Source organism: Ranitomeya variabilis, chromosome 4, assembly GCF_051348905.1.
Source record: "Ranitomeya variabilis isolate aRanVar5 chromosome 4, aRanVar5.hap1, whole genome shotgun sequence".
In the NCBI taxonomy this organism is placed as follows: domain Eukaryota; kingdom Metazoa; phylum Chordata; class Amphibia; order Anura; family Dendrobatidae; genus Ranitomeya; species Ranitomeya variabilis.
Genome location: NC_135235.1, coordinates 634,634,243 through 634,656,143, shown reverse-complemented (window position 1 = coordinate 634,656,143; position 21,901 = coordinate 634,634,243). Strand labels below are relative to the sequence as shown.

At 47.8% G+C, this 21,901-nt stretch overlaps 1 protein-coding gene across 1 annotated transcript in view; it reads left to right on the top strand.

Moving 5' to 3' along the window:
• The first annotated feature begins 274 nt into the window (after positions 1–274).
• LOC143767221 (uncharacterized) overlaps positions 275–21,901 on the top strand; it is a 77,202-nt gene continuing 55,575 nt past the window's right edge. Inside the window, exons 1-5 of the mRNA XM_077255371.1 lie at positions 275–354; positions 14,568–14,717; positions 14,847–15,026; positions 15,106–15,229; positions 15,313–15,404. Of these exons, the coding sequence (XP_077111486.1) occupies positions 14,640–14,717; positions 14,847–15,026; positions 15,106–15,229; positions 15,313–15,404 (474 nt within the window). The 5' untranslated portion in view covers positions 275–354; positions 14,568–14,639. The remainder of the gene's footprint in view (positions 355–14,567; positions 14,718–14,846; positions 15,027–15,105; positions 15,230–15,312; positions 15,405–21,901) is intronic.

Sequence of the window (21,901 nt, the reverse complement as noted above, 5' to 3'; positions counted from 1 at the left end):
AGGCTACAAGGAGGTCCTCCAAAAATCCACTCTGATCTAGACAGCTCAATGGTGAATCAGCTACAATGGAGTTGCTGGATTGAGGACCACAAAATATTCACTGCGATCTAGTCACTTCAGGAGCGAGCTGTCTAGAGTGGAGCTGATAAAATAAGGCCTCGAAAAATCAACTCCAAACTAGACACAACCTTAATTCTGGAACCCTGTGGAGTTCTGCTTCCAGGACCTGTGATGATGTCACAGTCATGTGATCAGTCACATGGGGGAGGAGGAGGATGGGGGCTTGTAGGAAGTGAAGGGTTTTCTGTGTAGGAAGCAGCGACTTGTAAGAGCTGAAGGGAGAAGTCTGCACTGGTGAGCGGTAATGGGGGGGCAGGGACTGTGTGATAGAGGGGACAGGACTCAGTCCTGGGGGGCACCGGGACTCTGCACATTAGGGTACAGCCGGCTCCTCATGTAAGAGCTGAGGGAGAAGTCTGCACTGGTGAGCGGTAATGGGGGAGCAGGGGCTGTGTGATAGAGGGGACAGGACTCAGTCCTGGGGGGCACCGGGACTCTGCACATTAGGGTACAGCCGGCTCCACATGTAAGAGCTGGGGGGAGAAGTCTGCACTGGTGAGCGGTAATGGGGGAGCAGGGACTGTGTGATAGAGGGGACAGGACTCAGTCCTGGGGGGCACCGGGACTCTGCACATTAGGGTACAGCCGGCTCCACATGTAAGAGCTGAAGGGAGAAGTCTGCACTGGTGAGCGGTAATGGGGGAGCAGGGACTGTGTGATAGAGGGGACAGGACTCAGTCCTGGGGGGCACCGGGACTCTGCACATTAGGGTACAGCCGGCTCCACATGTAAGAGCTGAGGGGAGAAGTCTGCACTGGTGAGCGGTAATGGGGAGCAGGGACTGTGTGATAGAGGGGACAGGACTCAGTCCTGGGGGGCACCGGGACTCTGCACATTAGGGTACAGCCGGCTCCACATGTAAGAGCTGAGGGGAGAAGTCTGCACTGGTGAGCGGTAATGGGGGAGCAGGACTGTGTGATAGAGGGGACAGGACTCAGTCCTGGGGGGCACCGGGACCCTGCACATTAGGGTACAGCCGGCCCCACATGTAAGAGCTGAAGGGAGAAGTCTGCACTGGTGAGCGGTAATGGGGGAGCAGGACTGTGTGATAGAGGGGACAGGACTCAGTCCTGGGGGGCACCGGGACCCTGCACATTAGGGTACAGCCGGCCCCACATGTAAGAGCTGAAGGGAGAAGTCTGCACTGGTGAGCAGTAATGGGGGAGCAGGGACTGTGTGATAGAGGGGACAGGACTCAGTCCTGGGGGGCACCGGGACTCTGCACATTAGGGTACAGCCGGCTCCTCATGTAAGAGCTGAGGGGAGAAGTCTGCACTTTGAATTGCTGTAGTTGATGACCAGGGCTCGTGGGTGGATAGAGAGGTCCTTTCATTTTCTCTCTAGTGTTTGGGGGACGAACAGATGAGGGCTTCCATGGGACGCTGTGCAGATACTCGGTGACACTGCTGGTGGTGGTGCTGTCACATCCTCTTTTTTGCAAGGAGCAAGGATTAGCCTAGTAAAAAAATTTACTATGCTAAACAGAGAGATAATTCAGCTAGTGAAGGAGATCACTGTCATTGAAAAACATCCAGCGAACGGGAATCATGGTTGCACTGATAGGCATCCCTCTGCAGAACCCAGATCGTAATTCGGCTTGACCTTTTATCAGCAGCAACAACCCCCCCCCCCCTTAATGATCTCAGCCCTTCAGGATATAATGAAATTCCCAAGTTATGAGACATCTTCCCTCCACACGGTCACAGAGGTGCTAGATCGCTGCCCTGTTTTTCATTAAAATTTTACCTTTCACCAGAGACCAAGCGTGACATGGCTGTTGTCAGTTATGTGGTCACTATTGATTTTGGGGCTTATGAGCATATGTTACAGCAGGGGTGGGGAACCTGTTTACTGCCAAGGGCCATTTGGAATTTTGTAATAGCGTTGGGGGGCCGTATAAAATTATTAACTTAAATATTAGCTAATTATATTTACTCAAACATTTAAATAACTCCCACCTAATGTGATGGCTGGAATAATAACTCCCATTGTGCAGTTGTACAAAAGCCACCGACAAAAAAATAAGTAACCGTGCAATCGCACCGTCAATGTTATCTACAAGTGACCCTGCAACGTGACCAAAATATAAATCTTATATTAGACAGTGGGGGAAAAAAGTCTTTCGTCAGCCACCAAGTGTGCAAGTTCTTCCACTTAAAACGATGACAGGCCTGTAATTGACATCAGGGCCGGTCTGGCCATCGGGCTGTTCTGGCAAATGCCAGATGGGCCGGTGGCAGTCGTGGGCCGCTCGCCAGCGCTTACTCCCCCGCTGCCGACTCACAAGCCAGTGCCGCCGCATTCAACTATACCGCTGTCTATGACGCCGGTACAGTTGAATGCAATGATGGAGGAGAGAATGTCTGCTGACACTCCCTCTCCCATCATTCCCTGCTCTGCCTCTGACACTGCGGGTGCGCAATGATGTCATATCATCGCGCACCTGCTGTGTAACCGGGCAGATTGCAGCTGCTGAGACCAGAGCCAGGAGCAGCGCTGGGCACGAGGAGAGGTGTGTTGTTTTTTTTTTAAATATATCACTGAGTGATAACTGGATTGTGGGGCTATTGGGGGGCCTGCATTACATTCTATGAGGGCTGGCTGCATTACATTCTATGGGGGCTGTGCTGTATTACATTCTATGGGGGCTGTGCTGCATTGCATTCTATGGGGGCTGTGCTGCATTACATTCTATGGGGGCTGTGCTGCATTACATTCTATGGGGGCTGTGCTGCATTACATTCTATGGGGGCTGTGCTGCATTACATTCTATGGGGGCTGTGCTGCATTACATTCTATGGGGGCTGTGCTGCATTACATTCTATCGGGTGCTGTATTATGCTCTATGAGGGGGCTACCATATATTATATATGCAGGGACTGCATTATACTATATGAGGGTATACAGTAGGCTCTATCCTCGCCTACTGTATTCTCACCCATCCCTTATAGATTGTGAGCCTTCGCGGGCAGGGTCCTCTCTCCTCCTATACCAGTTATGACTTGTATTGTTTAAGATTATTGTACTTGTTTTTATTATGTATACCCCTCCTCACATGTAAAGCGCCATGGAATAAATGGCGCTATAACAATAAATAATAATAATAATGAGGGGCTGTATTATATTCTCTAGGGGGTTACATTATACTCGGGGCTACAATATATTCTGTGGGGTGGCTGCATTATACTCTGGGGTGGCATCATTATACTACCGTGTTTCCCCGATAGTAAGACACCCCCGATAGTAAGACGTAGTGGGGGTTTTAGCGGGGTCGGCTAATGTAAGACGCACCCCCGAAAGTAAGACATAGTACTGTACGTTGGAAAAATATAAGCCGTTCCGGTACCTTTTGCTGCATTAACTGCGGGATGCGGACGATTCAGCGAAGGCTTCACTGGTAACCAGGGTAAACATCGGGTTACTAAGCGCAGGGTCGCGCTTAGTAACCCGATGTTTACCCTGGTTACCAGTGTAAATGTAAGAAAAAAAAAGTGAGGTGTCATATCTTGTTTTTTCCAGAGGTGATTTTGGAGTTTTGGGGCTGTCGGGACAGAATACAGTGGCTCTTCCTTTGCCTTTTGGTGTTTTTAATCCTTCAGAAAGATACTGTTGACTTCCATCTCCAAGTTCTAATCGTCGCTTCGCCGGAGGGCGCCCCAGTGCAGGCTGCAGTAGGCCAGCTCTGGCGGCGGGTCCATGCGGGGTGGAGTAGATGAAGCTGGCCGCTGCTTGCCGCTCCGGAACACGACGATTAGAACTTGGAGATGGAAGTCAACTGTATCTTTCTGAAGGATTAAAAACACCAAAAGGCAAAGGAAGAGCCACTGTATTCTGTCCCGACAGCCCCAAAACTCCAAAATCACCTCTGGAAAAAACAAGATATGACACCTCACTTTTTTTTTCTTTTTTTTTTTTACATTTACACTGGTAACCAGGGTAAACATCGGGTTACTAAGCGCGGCCCCGCGCTTAGTAACCCGATGTTTACCCTGGTTACCAGGGGACTTCGCATAGTTGGTCGCTGGAGAGCTGTCTGTGTGACAGCTCTCCAGCGACCACACAGGTTTTTTTTCCAATGTAAGACACCCCCCCCCCCCCCCCCGAAAGTAAGACATAGTGGGACTTTTGAGTGGTAAAGGAATGTAGGACGCTGTCTTACTATCGGGGAAACACGGTATATGTGAGCTGCATTATACTGTATCGAGGACTATGGGGAATACATTATACTATATGAAGAACTATAGGGTGCATTATACTATGGGAAGTGAATTGTACTACATGGATGACAATGGCGGTGCATTATACTATATGGAGCACTATGAGGAATGTATTATACTATTTGGAGGACTGAGGAATGTATTATACTATTTGGAGGACTGAGGAGTATATCATACTATATGGAGGAATTGCAGTGTATTTTAATATGTGGAGGTCTATGAGGAGTGTATAATACTATATGGAGGACTGAGGAGTGTATAATACTATATGGAGGACTGAGGAGTGTATTATACTATATGGAGGACTGAGGAGTGTATTATACTATATGGAGGACTGAGGAGTGTATTATACTATGTGGAGGACTGAGGAGTGTATTATACTATGTGGAGGACTGAGGAGTGTATTATACTATGTGGAGGACTGAGGAGTGTATTATACTATGTGGAGGACTGAGGAGTGTATTATACTATGTGGAGGACTGAGGAGTGTATTATACTATGTGGAGGACTGAGGAGTGTATTATACTATATGGAGGACTGAGGAGTGAATTATACTATATGGAGGACTGTGGTGCACATTATAATATATGAAGGACTATGGGGTATATAATACTAAACAAGCAAAATGCTGCCTATTCATCGAGTGATTGGATTGTTTATGTGGGTACAGAAATCCTTGTTCTCAGCAGCACATAGCCGGTGTAAACTGTAGAAGTGCTGCTGATAACATGATACTGTATGGGGACAGATTGATCTTATCGTGATTGTTCTGTTCCCTTCATTCTTTCTCAGTTGGTGTAAAGAGGCCGGGAAACAAGCGAACGACTTCACTATTGTCGATCACACTCGTTTAGTGGCCTGAGATCAGCGCATGTAAATACAGCAGAAATGCTTCGCAGGGAGACCAGGCAAGGATGATGACAGCTGTAGTTAGCACCTGGCGCCTGGGAATAGCGCTAACTCTACTGCTTTTCTCAGTCGCCAAAGCATTTAATTCTGGTATGTGTAATGATTTTTTGGATTGATGGCAGCTGTGTATTGTCAGATGCTATCAATACCTGGTGTAAGTAATGGAGAGGTGTCTATCAGACATGCCCACTACTAGACCAGACCTGGCGAGACCCAGCGACTCTGAAGAGCAGTGACGGTAGTAACAATACCGCTCTTCACAGTCGCCGAGCTCAGCGCAAGACCCGGAATATCTGAAGAGCGGTGACGTTACTGATGTCACCGCTCTTCAGTGTCACCGGGTCTTGTGCTGCGCAGCGGAACCAAAAGTGGCTGTAGGCAAAGTATATGCAGCATCAGAATGAGGTTCCATAGCCTTTGGTGGTCTCAATCCCTTCATAATCTACGAGATCCAGTTATGTAGGTAAAGTAGCAGCTTTTCTTGGTACTGCAACTAAAAGCAATAAATAGGACTGAGCTGTAATGCTGGATACATCTGTGATTATATGTTATATAGTCGTGTTACACTCCCCTCACTTCTTATAACCTACAAGTGTACAAAGATATTATACAGTCACCATGTGACAAGTGGGCCTGTGTACCTTCAAATGCCACGGCTAAATTGTAGTCCCAGTCCGGCCCTGATTGACGGCCCTGATTGACATCATAGGTAGACCACAACTATGAGAGTCAAAATTAAGAAAACAAATGCAGAAAATCGCTTTGTTTGATTTGGCAATATTCATTTTGCAAATAATAGTGGAAAATAAGTACGGTAAGTGGTGGAAAAAAAAATTCCAAAGTTTGCTTAAAAAAAAAAAAAAAAAAAATTGTGCCATTTTCCAAGACCCATAGCGTCTCCACTTTTCGTGATCTCGGGTCGGGTGAGAGCATGCCGAGCTGACGTTTTTAATGACGCCATTTTTGTGCAGATACGTTCTTTTGATCACCTGTTATTGCATTTTAATGCAATGTCACAGCGACCAAAAAAATGTAATTCTGACGTTTTGATTTTTTTCTCGCTAGCGATCAGGTTAATCCTTTTTTTCATTGATAGATCGGGCAATTATGAACGTGGCGATACCAAATATGTGTTTGTTTGATTTTTGTTTTATTTTGAATGGGGTGAAAGGGGGGTGATTTGAACTTTTTCTATTTTTTTTTTTTTCAACATTTTTTTCTTACTTTTGGCATGCTTCAATAGCCTCCATGGGATGCTAGAAGCAGCCACAACTTGAAAGGCACTGCTACATATAGACGATGCTCAGATTGCCTCTATGTAGCTGAATTGCAGACTTGCTGTGAGCGCCGACCACAGGGTGGCGATCACAGCAATCTGGCATCAGCAACCATATAGGTCTTAAGGAGACCTCTGATTGTCATGCCGACACATTGATGACCCCCGATCATGTGACAGGGGTCAGCGTTGCACGTCTTTCTGGCCCGATGGCCGGAAGCGCTTGTTACATGCCACTGTCAGAGTTGACTGCAGAGACCCGTGTGTCGTAACCAGTGCCTTCCCCCGTCCCACCACTCCGTAATAAAAGATACCGACAAACCTGGATGGGTTGAACAGGTCGGTCACAGTTTATTATTTGCAAAGTAGAGAAGGGCAATTACATTTCGCTACGCACTCATTGCTGAAGGCCCCGCCGACGACCGCTGGGCCAGCAAGCCGATGAGAGGTTATGAACCTTTGCCCCCCTCTACCTACCGCTGTGACGTATATAAAAAGATCAAATTTTATTTTATTTTTTTTAAATAATTTAAAACATTTTAACAATAATAGCACAGTACATTCACCAGTTTATAAGGGAGGGAGGGTGGGACAACAGCTTCCAAGGGTCAGCCGGGGAGAAAGAGGGAGAACCTGGTCCCGTCACTAGAATTTAACCCCTGAGGGTGTGGCCAGACCCCCCTCTTCTCCCCGGTTGGTCCGCTGGGCGTCCCAATCATGACATCACCTGGGGAAGTAGTGGGAGGGGGGAATTGGGCACTGCACAGTTTTCCCATCTAGCTATCCCTTAAGGGCTCTGCAGTCAGAGGCACGTTCCTTATACAGTACCGTGCCTACCAGACTGCAGAGACTCGTGTGTCGTAACCAGTGCCTTCCCCCGTCCCACCACTCCGTAATAAAAGATACAGACAAACCTGGATGGGTTGAACAGGTCGGTCACAGTTTATTATTTGCAAAGTAGAGAAGGGCAATTACATTTCGCGACACACTCATTGCTGAAGGCCCCGCCGATGACCGCTGGGCCAGCAAGCCGATGAGAGGTTACGAACCTTTGCCCCCCTCTACCTACCGCCATGGAGGATCATGTGTATGACCTTCACAGGACTCCGACCCCCACACAGCAGCATTAGAGCCTGTTCAACCCCATCCTGCAAACCCGTCAAGAATATGTCGAGCCCGACGTCCGTGAAGTGGATGCCGTCCGGTCTTAGTAACGCTAAATTGTTCCCTTCTAGCTCTTGGTGGCGAACCACAATGCCGTAATTTTCTCTCAAAAACTTCGACATCTTTGTGTTAATCCTTTTTCTTGATTTTTCGATGGCTTTCACGTCCTTGGCTCTGTGCCAAACCGCTCGAGGAATTATCTCAGACCACACCACCACCATATCCGGTAATAAACGAACAAGCCGCTCAATATCTGTTGACATTACTGTGTACAGCTCGGCCCCTTTTCGCTTGCCCAAATCATTGCCTCCGGCACCAGAACCACCGGCCCCTTGGCCCTCTTGACGATGTCGACCGTCTCCGGGAAGATCTGATGCCACCGAAGCCCTCTGATGCCTCTCCAGTTGACTTCCAGCTTCGGGAAGCCAAAATTTGCTCCGCCCGGCCGCCGTTTGGCTCTTTCGTACACCCAGTAGACAAAAGAATGCCTCACTACCCAAACTGTGGGCTTAAAGCTGCCTGTAAGAGACAAAAAGTGTTAAAGCAGGTCTGGTCTTATGTATCTGGCAAAGCATGCAGATTTCCAGCGGCCCATTCTCTGCACCTCGACTTCCGACACCACCGCTCTAGCTGCTTCGGTAGCCGCCCCTATTCGTAAGGAATGTGTCCCATATTCTTTCGGGGCAACGCCGACTGCCTTCGTTGATTAACCAGCCTACTGATGCCGCTTTTTTTTTTTTTTTTCGCTGAAGCGACGTGCTCCGAAGAAGGCGATAGCGAACGCTGCAGCTATCAGTGTTGCCTCGTATTGCGACTTGCACACTGATGAAGATATTGCAATTATGTCGTGCAGTAGCCTTAAGGAAACTGGGCGACGGCATTCCTGACTAGGTTGAAGCCTTTTCCAGCCTTTAACGGCTTGCTTGATGAAAAATATTTGGTTACGTCCACCCACCCCAGCAGCAGAAAGAAGAAAGCTATTCCCGATAGATGACGCTGCGCTAATGTCCCTGACGCACCTCTACGCCTGAGCCGTTCTAAGAGTTCTACTAACATCCGGTCGCACCTATCGACTGGTCTTCCTTGAGTTAGCGAGCACCACTCCTCCCACGCCTTACCGTAAACCTGCCGAGTAGCCGGTGTCACTGAAGCACGGATTAAGGGCATCAGTGATTGGCCACCGTGGCCTAGAGGGAAGCAGGACGCTGTAGGCCCGATGGCTGCGCATTGGGAAGGAAGGAAAACTTTGAAGGCCTTCCAATCGGAAGATAACAAAGAGTTAACAATTTTATCATCTACAGTCGCTGTAAATCTGGCACGGCACCAGATGTTGTGTTTGAGGCATAATAGTGCTAGGCGGCGCAACAGCGCGAGTACTGGCTGTCAAGAAGAAGAGGACATGCTGTTTATGGGTTTTTTGCTGTTCTCAGCTGCTTGGTTAAAATTCTGATGTTCGTATTTTCCAATTGGGCACCCCATAGCTTGACTGATGTTACTATCGTGACTGGATATTTCTAGTATGTTGAAGAAACCGTATGCAAAGCTGGATGATTGCTATTTTCTGGTTAGAGATATGTCAAGCCCATTAATAATCTAATTTCCTGTCCTCTGAGCCCATCCCCAGGGACCTGTATTCATTGTCCGCATTATGAAACCATATTCCACCGTTCTCAAAGTCCACCTCAGGGACCCTTGTTCCACCGTCCGATGAGCCCAGGACCATTGAGTTCGCCAAAATGAAAACACTCACCGCTATCTGATTCTGGCAAGGTGACTCCCATTGATGGAGGAACTCCTGCTCCAGTGTAGTTTGTTCTCATTTGCCGTAAAAGCCTCGTTCGGCATTGATTTATCATTGATTCGTCATAGTTGTAGTAACCTCCTTTTTCGGCATCGATTTAAGTAACTGCCTCGTTCGGCATTAATTCATTATTGGTCATACCACGCACACCGATTGTGTGTCGCAGGAGGAGTGACATCCGACAATGGAGGAACTCCGACTCCTGTGTAGTTCATTTGTAAACCCTTCGGTTGAAGGATGAAACCGGCTCCTGTTGGTTGGATTGGCTGGTAGCCCTGGGTGAAGATTCACTCGGGCTGTCAGTCAGTGATGGAGCACGCAATGATTTTAATGGGCCCGCCATCGAGCCCAGTTCTACTTCTTTTTGTAAAATCTCGGGGAATTCGCGTGCCGATTTTTAAATTGGGACTGGGTTCGAAAGGGGATATAAAAGCCGTATTTGAAACCGAAATATGGCTGCTGCTCCGCTTTTTATTGGGATAACGGTTTAGCCATGGGCCCATTGCGGTTACGTTCACTGGGGTTAAACCTCGCAGGCGCTCTGTTTGCTTGGCGGGTACACCTGGATGCAGGGTGTCCGCCTCCGCAGGAGGAGCATTCGTGTCTATATTTACAGGACCCGTGGAAACGGCAGTATCCATCATTAAACAGTAAGCAGGCCCCAGGTCCGCGTACGACCACTGCATTCTGGCCTGCTTCTGCTGAGTGATAAGTGGTCGCTGCTGAAAAGGGGGGCTGTTTTGGGGACAGCATGAGTCGTTACCATACATCCGTCGCTTTTACCCCCCAGCCCAAGTCTGGTTGCATGGCCAACCGCCTGCGGAACTCCTCGTCGTATCGCTTCCATGCAGACCCGCCGTGACACTTATATGAATTATAAATTAGGTCCTGATAAATAAATAATTCGGAACAGTGTTCTGGGTGCTTTTGACCCATGATGCAGCCAAGAACCGTGAAAGCCTTAAGCCAGTTATTCATAGTTTGCGCTATTTTTGGTTTGTTCCTATCTTGTAGCCGCTCGTATTTATTATCCCATATTTTCTGCTTTGTCTCTAAGTCTACGTGCGCTCCCAATGGGCTAACACCACAGAAAAATACATCCTTGTGAAGACTAGCTGTTTGGGTGGTGCTAGTGTCAGTTGGTACGCCTGGGCGAGTCAACTGCTGCACTAGGGCCTTTATAGCGTATGCTAGCTCGCTTTCTCCCATATTTTGTATTGTAGAGCGCTCACCGAAATCAGGGAATTCACCGCTGTCAGATGCAGGCAGAGTGTCTCCGGACGGAGGGACTCTGGCTCCCGCCGTGGCGCTGTCCTGGTGCTGACCGCCCGCCCGGAAGGATGAAGATGGCAGGCCAGCGCCGTGGCACGGGGATGTATTCTGCTGCATTGCATCTGGTGCCGAGCGACTCCTGGAGGGGGAGGTTCTCCGGCTTCTATTGCCTCAATGGTTCGGTGCTGGCTGGTGGACCGGGGAGGTATGTATGGTAGTTCTCCCTGTGCGGCAGCCAGAGACGGAGCACGTGACGGATGAGATCTGTCGTGTGCTTGAGGACAAGAGGCTACTGGGGCTCCGACCTCCGCCTGGTCGGTGACGGGGGGTGTCAATGTCTGTTCCCACCGGGTAGCCACTCTGGGTGACCGGTGAGACCGCCGTCTCTCAGTATGCGACAGGCACCGCCCGTCATGACTCCCCGATGTGTCTGAGCCGTCGTTCGTGGATGGCGAGCCATCTGCAGGAGCGGGATCTATGGCGGCTCCTGTATGAGTGGTGTCGGCGACTGGAGTGGGAATGCCGACAGCTAGAGGGACAGCGAGGACGGTTGCGGGACTCTACTGATGAGGGTGAGGACGATCTGCGGCATCTATACCTGCGATTGCCCTGTCTAGGGGTTGTGTTGGGGGCATTTAATTCGGGGGTAGGGGGGTCGTTGTTCTGGCTATGGGGCGTGAGTGGCGGGGTAGGGTTTAGAGCGAGGGAAGGCACAGCGACTGTTAGACTTGCACTGCGGGGTGAGCTTAAAAGGGCGGGGGCTGATAGGAAACTGTCTGCAATTTGCGTTTGGGACCATGGGGGTGTTGGCGGCGCATAATTTATTGTAGCTGTGCCCGTGCTTGGTGCGACTGTGTGCGTGCTTGGTGCGTACTCTCCGGGCTGCAGAGCGTGCTGGCCGGTCCGGTTAGACCGGTCATCGTGCTCTGCGGCCGTATGGTGGGCTCTGGTCCCTGACCGCCCGCCCCCCCCCCCCCCCCCCCCCTGCACAGGCAACGCTGATGTGCCTGCTGGGGGGACATGGCGGGCCAGGAGTGGGGTGGCCAGAAGTCCACGGTGGAGCAGCCCTGGTGTGGCTGGGGCCGCTGCAGCGCTCCGTGGCGTGGCTCTGTCCTGGCCTGTCAGGTAATTAGGCCTGGGCACCGAGAAGAAGGGAGAGGGAGTGAGGGAAGCTCCGGCTGCAGGACCGGAAGTTCGGGTCCGCAAACCGGGAGTGGGTGGGGCTTCGCCTGTGCGCAGAATGCAGGGCCTGCTGGCTGTCTGGGCTCGGGCCCTGGAAGCTGCAGACCGCGGCCCCTGCATGGCGCCGCCTGCAGCAACGATATGGACGGCAGATGAGGTGGTGGTGGAGCGGGCACGCCAGCTATGGAGCGCCGGATTGCTCCAGGGGGCGGGAGGACCGAGCAGAGCGCCTGCCAGCACCCACGGCTGCAGCCATGGAAGCGGTGACCAGCACGGGGAGCAGGTAAACGGGGACAGGGTAGCACAGCCTCTATGTCGGGGGGAGAGCCCGGAGGCAGACTGGGGCCCGGGGGATGAAGGGAAGGCCAGCGGTCCAGGCTGGAGTGGGGGCCTGGGCAATGCAGGGAAGGCCAGAAGGGGTGCGGGAGCATGCAGAGCCGATGAGCTCTGCAGCACAGAAATGGATGGGGGCTCAGCGGCTGTGGGAGATGACTGGGGCCCAGGGACAGATGGCGCCCTGGGGGAAGAGGGGGAGGCCTGCGGCGAAGAGAGTGGGTCCTGAGAGGGCACAGGGAGGTGAGTCCCCTGGCTGGGCACAAAGTCTCTTAACCATTCCTCACCTTCCTGTGCTGCTCTCTGCCGCAGGGCCTCAAACGATGCTTCAGACATGGCTGCAGCGGAGATCCTGGGGGTCCTCGGGACAACAGCTTCCAAGGGTCAGCCGGGGAGAAAGAGGGAGAACCTGGTCCCGTCACTAGAACTTAACCCCTGAGGGTGTGGCCAGACTCCCCTCTTCTCCCCGGTTGGTCCGCTGGGCGTCCCAATCATGACATTACCTGGGGAAGTAGTGGGAGGGGGGAATTGGGCACTGCACAGTTTTCCCATCTAGCTATCCCTTAAGGGCTCTGCAGTCAGAGGCACGTTCCTTATACAGTACCGTGCCTACCATGACAGTGGCATTTAACTAGTTAATAGGCGCGGGTGGATCGCGATTCCACACGCCTATTGCGGGAACATGTCAGCTGTTCAAAAAAGCTAACATGTCCCGGCTTTGAGGTGGGCTCAGCGCCAGAGCCCACATTAAAGCAGGGGATACGGACGTCGGCGTAATAGTACGCCCAATGTCAGTAAGGGGTTAAATATAGGGGAAACACTAGAGAGCGACAAACACAGCAGGAGGGGTAGCGAGTACATTATAATGATGGTGTAATAACAATGTATACAAATAAGTACATAATGGGAGAACAATGTAATTCAACCAATAACACACAAGCCCAGTAATATTGGTATATAGTGAGGTAAAGCTAGAGTTTGGGAATAAGGGCTGGAAACATGAAGAGAAAAAGTGAAGGACTAATATTTATCCATATGTTCCTCATGCCGGGATGCCGTCAGCCCCAAAACGCGTTTCTGCGCTAGCCTTCATAGGGGGGGTGCCATCAAACCAATAGAGAGAACTATTTAATCTCCAGTGAGCCAATCAGAACTGCTCTGTCACAAAGTATCATTGCCGAAAATGGAGCAGTCACTGGATGCAGGTAGAAGGCGAACACACCCTGCGCCTCATCTTCGCAGGTGGAGCGGGTCACGTGACTGCAAATCAGGCCTTGTCAATGATGAGTGCAGTGAAGGCTAGATGTGAGACACACCATGCCATGCCGGGAAAAAGAGGAGGCAGAGAATGTGCTGGCCCGATGGAGACCACTGTTCACTCAGGGAAGAAAGGCAGAGACTTAGTGAAAGATGCTCAGGCAGGAGGAATTCGGGAAGAAAGCAGATTGGATCCAGAGATGAAGAATCAGGGCTGGGAAACGGGAACTACAACCATCTTGTATACATGTGACAGACTGTGTGACTGTGTGCTCTGAGGATCACATTTGGATCAGTTTTTACATACAGATCACAATGATGTCAGTTTGTCTGTATTGCTGATCGCTTTATATTTAATCCTTTTCTAATTATCTCTCTCTTTGTGTGGTCTTTTCATTATTGTCCCTCCCCCTTTTTCACTCCCAGTCCCTCTCTAATACCTGTACTGGGTAACTCCTGTATAAGGGGTTAATATCCTCCACATCTGTCCTCTTTTCTGTAGATCCTGATAACTCTGACCCTGTGCACATGTGGCCGCAGGGTCAGTTACATTGGCCGCTCTACGTGTGCGCAATTCTGTACTTCATTTTTTAGCCATTAGTATAATTTCTGCCCTGACACTACTCCCCTTCTCGGTTTTCTCAATTTATGCAGCGCCTTTCTGGGACAATCACATTTACTGTGATTACAATTTTCTGTAGTTTATGTTAATGTTCTATTATTATCTGTTACTGACGTCCCCGATTCTGCCGTCCCGATTCCTGTGGATGTTCCCTGCACTTTATAACTTATGGAATAGTTAATAAGGATTCACTTACTTTAGATTTTCCTTTTAGATTTGTTCTGTGGTTTTGATGCTGGATTGGAGATATTATGTGATAAATCTCTGTATGTGCCTATAATGGGACTGTGTGTTATACTGGGGGCAGGACGGGGCCATGACTGGATGTAGTGATCATGTGACGCCGGTAACAGCTCCGGCGATTTCTCACATGGGATCTTTATGATGTTACATCGTCATCTTCTCCCCATTCAGGTCCCTACAATATCGGATCCTCTCAGTGGAGATCTTCTATATAAGAGAATTCTCCTGAGTGACCCTACAAGGATGGCTAGGGACAGGGACAAGATGGCGGAGAGGATATTACACCTCACCCTAGAGATCCTCTTCCGGCTTACTGAAGAGGTGAGAGATTCTGATGACGTCACATTACATCATTCTTATCTATGGGAATAACAGATGGACAGAACTGGAGAGGTGAGGACTCTGGAAATGTCTCTAGTGAGATTTATTAATGTGTCTCTCCATAACCAGGATTACACAGTAGTGAAGAAGACCTCTAGTAAGCGCTGTCAGACCCCTGTGTCTGAGGGATGGGGAAGACCCCTGAGCCCAATCACGACGCCTCCACCTCACACTCGGATACATGAGGACATCAATCACCAGAAGATCCTGGAACTCGCCTACAAGATGATTGAGCTGCTGACTAGAGAGGTGACACTGCTGGGAATGCTGGGACATTATACAGTAACTATGAAGGGATCGGGGATGACGGTATCATTGTATGTGTCAGGTTCCTATAAGGTGTCATGATGTCACCGTCTATTTCTCCATGGAGGAGTGGGAATATTTAGAAGGACATCAAGATCTGTACAAGGACGTCATCATGGACGTTCCCCAGCCCTTCACATCACCAGGTAATAGACAGGACTAAATACACACGGCCTATAATTATCTGTATGTAAAGAATGAACTCAGTCCCTTTATGTGTTTCCTCCAGTTCTATCCAATAAGAAGACAACACCAGAGAGATGTCCCCGTCCTCTTCTACTGGACTGTAAACAAGATCCCAATGTTCCTCAAGATCATCAGGTAGATGGAGAGAAGGTGTCATGAGATCTTCCATATGAGCCGTAAACAGCTGGGAAGGTCTTAAGTTCAGTCTTGTTTTATCCACCAGTATAAGGAAAAAATCAGACGTTTAACTCAGACGTGGATTGCATCACAATGGTCGAACTGGCCTGAGCATGACAGCATGTATTTCTATGAAACTGAGCCCCACATTGGAAACATGCACTACAATATATATATATATATATATATATATATATATATATATATATATACATATATATATATATATATATATATATATATATATATATATATATATATATTATACTCTATTATATACACAGTAAACCACCTAGAAACATCTCCCAAGTCTCTCCCCAACTGCAGGGCTGACCCTTTGTAGCTCTCTCTTGCCCAGCTGACCCTCTGTAACTCTCCCCTGCCCAGCTGCAGGGCTGACCCTCTGTAACACTCCCCTGCCCAATGTGAAAGTTGTTAAATTAAAAGGAAACTTCAAATCAGAAAAACATCTCAGGGTCTGGGAACAAAAATATATGTGATCCCCTCCACACAGGACCAAATCTGCTAGGATAATTTATGACTTGCTAAATAATTTGACTAATCTGCTCCAGAGACAGGGGGACAAGGGGTGTCTGATCTTACATGGATATGGGAACAATACAACTTTAAAACGTTCACACTACTTATCTAATTAACCACTTAATCACCGCCAGTATGCATTAAAAAGGCCGCTAAGGGGTCTTATTCCCTCATTGCTGTTTTAAAATGGCAATTGGGAATAAAAGTATAGTGCCAACCCCGAACACAATCACAGCTGGATTTTCCTGTCCCTAAACACGTGATTGCCGTTATTAAATGAATAATGGTCATCACGCAAGAAAAAGTGGCAGCTAGTAAAGTCATTTCTCTCTGTTATGACATGCTGTACATGTCAGAAGAGAGACAAATGATGTCCCCCCCCCTCCCCCCGGTCTCTCCTTCTCCCTGTCACAATGATCAAAAGCCAATAATTAGTATATCACACACCCCCGTAGTCAGGATGATTTATTTTTATTTTAGAGTTTTTCTTTCTTTAATTCTTTGCAGTTAAGGTTAGGGTTGGGCTTAAGGTTGCAGATGGCCTTTGGGTTAGTGTTGGGCTTACGGTTAAGTTTGGGCTTAGTGTTCTGTTTGGTTTGAGGTTAGGGTTTTTTCACAAGTTGAAAAAAAAAAGACGATTTGACAACTAGTGATGAGCGCAAGTGCTACTCAAATTTGCATTGGGTGCTCAAGTATGCACTGAGTATCGTCGGTGCTCCACAGACATGCACGAGTCTCTGCCCTGCATGTTTTGCGGCTCTTAGTCAAAAATCATGTAGGATTGCCAGCCATACAAGAGTAAACCATTTTTTTTGTTGTTGTTGTCTAACAGCCACAAAACACGCAGGGCGGTGATTTGAGCATGTCACTCGTGCACCCAATGCAAACTCAAGTAGTGAGCACTTGCATTCAACACTATTGATGACATATTCAGAATGATAGGCTATGAAGGAACAGATGAATGACCTCGGGGAGACCAAAACATCCAACACTGCGGAGACACCATCACATGTTTCTCAACGCAGTGATCCAGAACACTGCCCCCATCCCTTATGGGAAATATGCAAACGCATGTAAAGTAAGCTGCGGAGACACCATCACGTGTTTCTCAACGCAAGCAATGAATAGCCAGGCATTGCTTGCGTTGAGAAACACGTGATGGTGTCTCCGCAGCTTACTTTACATGCGTTTGCATATTTCCCATAAGGGATGGGGGCAGTGTTCTGGATCACTGCGTTGAGAAACATGTGATGGTGTCTCCGCAGTGTTGGATGTTTTGGTCTCCCCGAGGTCATTCATCTGTTCCTTCATAGCCTTTCCTTTCACCAGGCACTGCTCCTAATATCCAGTTTCCTACTCCACACTGATGAGGGGCAAAAACCCCGAAACAGCTGTTTGTGGATGGATACCATGCTTGGCATAGGTGGTCTTCCTTTATTGGATATTCTCCTTTATTGGATGCTGCCCTTCCCGTGGTTGTTCCTTCCCGGAGAAAGGCCTGGCTATTCATTGCTTGCGTTGAGAAACACGTGATGGTGTCTCCGCAGCTTACTTTACATGCGTTTGCATATTTCCCATAAGGGATGGGGGCAGTGTTCTGGATCACTGCGTTGAGAAACATGTGATGGTGTCTCCGCAGTGTTGGATGTTTTGGTCTCCCCGAGGTCATTCATCTGTTCCTTCATAGCCTTTCCTTTCACCAGGCACTGCTCCTAATAGCCAGTTTCCTACTCCACACTGATGAGCGGCAAAAACCCCGAAACAGCTGTTTGTGGATGGATACCATGCTTGGCATAGGTGGTCTTCCTTTATTGGATATTCTCCTTTATTGGATGCTGCCCTTCCCGTGGTTGTTCCTTCCCGGAGAAAGGCCTGGCTATTCATTGCTTGCGTTGAGAAACACGTGATGGTGTCTCCGCAGCTTACTTTACATATTCAGAATGATGACCTAATGTTACAAAATTATGTGTAGTACCTATTGATTCATAATGCTCATTATACCTCTTTATACATCTTTCCTGTATCATTATACTTCTGGATTAGTGATGAGCGAATATAATCGTTGCTCGGGTTTTCCCAAGCACGCTCGGGTGGTCTCCAAGTATTTGTGACTGCTCGTAGATTTAGTTTTTGTTGACACAGCTGCATGATTTACAGCTGCTAGCCAGCATGAGAACATGTGGGGGTTGCTAGGGAATCCCCGCATGTAATCAAGCTGGCTAGCAGCCGTAAATTATGCAGCTGAGGCGAAGAAAAATAAATTTCCGAGCAGTCACAAATACTCGGAGACCACCCGAGCGTGTTTAGGAAGACCCGAGCAACGAATATATTTGCTCATCACTACTCTTGATACAATCATTGAGGGGTGTAGTTTCTAAAATGGGATCAATTGAAGGGAATTTTCTGCTGTTTGGGCACCTTAGATGTCCTGCGAATGTGACATGGTACCCACAATCTATTTTAGCCAATTTGTGTTCCAAAATGTTAATATTGCTCTTTCCATTCTGAGCCATGCTGTTTGTCAAAAAATAACTTGGCGTTAATAAGTTGACAATAAGTTGGTGCTGCAGGTGTTCCACAAACCAGATGAGGAGGTGGTGGAGGAAGCAGAGTAGGAGGAGGAGGGAACATGGGCAGAGAAATGTCCAGCAATCCTCAGTGGTGGTAGGACGTGTTACAATGCCTTCTCCATCAGGCCCAGCCACTACTACATTTACCCAGTGGGCATTTAGGGAGATATATCAATGGCTGTGCTTACTGGTCCACGTATCGGTGGTTATGTGGTACTGATCTGGGAACCACGTACTGTGAGACGGCCACCACCATCAGTTTTTTAAAACTGTCCATCTCCAAAGGCCGAAATAGCGGCATCAAATCCAGAGATTTAGTTGATGACCAGGGCTCATGGGTGGATAGAGAGGTCCTTTCATTTTCTCTCTAGTGTTTGGGGGACGAACAGCTGAAGGCTTCCATGGGATTCTGTGGAGATACTCGGTGACACTGCTGCTGGTGGTGCTGTCACATCCTCTTTTTTGCAGGGAGCAAGGATTAGCCTAGTAAAGAAATTTACTATGCTAAACACAGACATAATTCAGCTAGTGAAGGAGATCACTTTGATTGAAAAACATCCAGTGAATGAGAAACAGGATTGCACTGATAGGCATCTCTCTGCAGAACCCAGATCATAATTCGGCTTGACCTTTTAACAGCAGCTGAGTTACAATCCCCCTCCCCCTTGATGATCTCATGTGGGCCGGGTTGTGTGCTGTTGTCAGCCCTTCTGGATTTTATGAAATTACCAAGTTATGAGACATCTTCCTTCCACACGATCGCAGAAGTTCTAGATCGCTGCCATGTTTTTCATTAAAATTTTACCTTTCACCAGAGACCAAGCATGACATGGCTGTTGTCAGTTATGTGGTCACTGTTGATTTTGGGGCTCATAAGCATGTGTTACAGAAGGGGTGGGGGACCTTTTTACTGCCATGGGCCATTTGGAATTTTGTAATAGCGTTGGGGGGCCGTATAAAATTATTTACTTAAACATTAGCCAACTATATTTACTCAAACATTTAAATAACTCCCACCTAATGTGATGGCTGGAAAAATAACGCCCATTGTGCAGTTTTGCAAAAGCCACAGACAAAAAAAAAGTAACCGTGCAAATGCACCGTTAATGTTGTCTACAAGCGACCTTGCAAAGTGAGCAAAATATAAATCTTATATTAGACAGTGGGGGAAAAAGGTCTTTAGTCAGCCACCAATTGTGCAAGTAAAAGATGAGAGGCCTGTAATTGACATGGATAGACCACAACTATGAGAGTCAAAATTGAGAAAACAAATCCAGAAAATCACCTTGTTTGATTTGGCAAGATTAATTTTGCAAATAATGGTGGAAAATAAGTATTTGGTCATTAAAAACGTTCATCTCAATATTTTGTTATATATCCTTTGTTGTCAGTAAAAGAGGTCAAACGTTTTTTCTAAGTCTTCACAAGGTTGGCACACACTGTTGGTGGTATGTAGACCCATTCCTCCATGCATATCTCTAGAGTAGTGATGTTTTGAGCCTGTCGCTGGGTAACACTGACTTTCAGCTCCCTCCAAAGGGTTTTTGTAGGGTTGAGATCTAGAGAATGGCTAGGCCACTTCAGGACCTTCATATTCTTCTTATTAAGCCACTCCTTCGTTGCCCTGGCGGTGTGCTTAGGATCATTATGCTGAAAGACCCATCCACGTTTCATTTTCAATGCCCTTGTTGATAGAAGGAGGTTTGCACTCAAAATCTCTCGATACATGGCCCCATTCATTCTTTCATGTACACGGATCAGTCGTCCTGTCCTTTTGCAGTAAAAAAGCCCCAAAGCATGATGTTGCCACCCCATGCTTCACAGTAGGTATGGTGTTCTTTGAATGCAACTCAGCATTCTATCTCCTCCAAACATGACAAATTTTGTTTCTATCAAACAGTTCTAATTTGGTTTCATCAGACCATATGACATTGTCCCAATACTCTTCTGGATAATCCAAATGCTCTCTAGCAAACTTCAGACTGGCCCGGACAAGTACTGATTTAAGCAGGGAGACACATCTGGCACTGCTGGATCTGAGTCCCTGGCGGCGTAGTGTGTTACTGATGGTAGCCTTTGTTACGATGGTCCCAGCTCTATGAATGTCATTCTCTAGGTCCCCCTGTGTGGTTCTGGGATTTTTGCTCACCATTCTTGTGATCACTTTGAACCCACGAGGTGAGATCTTATGTGGAGCCCCAGATCGAGGGAGATTATCTGTGATCTTGTATGTCTTCCATTTTCTTATTATTGCTCCCACAGTTGATTTCATCACACCAAGCTGCTTGCCTATTTCATATTAAGTCTTCCCAGCCTGGTGCAGGGCTAGAATTTTGTTTCTGGTGTCCTTCGACAGCTCTTTGGTCTTCACCATAGTCGAGTTTGGAGTGTGACTGTTTGAGATTGTGGACACGTGTCTTTTATACTGATAACAAGTTCAAAAAGGTGCCATTACTACCGGTAATGAGTGGAGGAAAGAGGAGTCTCTTAAAGAAGAAGTTACAAGTCTATGAGAGCCAGAAATCGTTCATGTTTTTAGGTGACCAAATACTTATTTTTCACCATAATATGCAAAATAATTCTTGCCAAATCAGACAGTGATTTTCTGGATTTGTTTTCTCAATTTTGACTCTCATAGTTGTGGTCTACCTATGATGTCAATTACAGGCCTCTCTCATCTTTTTCAGTGTAAGAACTTTCACATTTGGTGGCTGACTAAATACTTTTTTCCCCACTGTATACGAGTTGTACACTGCTAAAAAAAATAAAGGGAACACTAAAATCCCACATCTTGGATATCACTGAATGAAATATTCCAGTTGTACATCTTTATTCATTATATAGTGGAATGCATTGAGAACCGAAAAACCTAAAAATGATCAGTGCAAATCACAACTAATATCCCATGGAGGTCTGGAGTTGAATGCATCTCAAAATCAAAGTGGAAAATCAAATTACAGACTGATCCAACTTCAGTGGGAATGCTTCAAGACAAGGAAATGTTCAGTAGTAGTGTGTGAGGCCTCCACGTGCCTGTATGACCGCCCTACAACACCTGAGCATGCTCCTAATGAGGCAGTGAATATTATCCTAAGGGATCTCCTCACAGACCTGGATTAAGGCATCAGTTAACTCCTGGACAGTCTGTGGTGCAATGTGGCATTGGTGGATGGAACAAGACATGATGTCCCAGATGTGCTCGATTAGATTCAGGACTGGGGAATGGGCAGGCCAGTAAGTAGCATCAATGCCTTCATCAAGCAGGAACTGCTGACACACTTCAGTCACATGGGGCCTAGCATTGTCATGCATCAGAAGGAACCCAGGGCCCACTGCACCTGCATA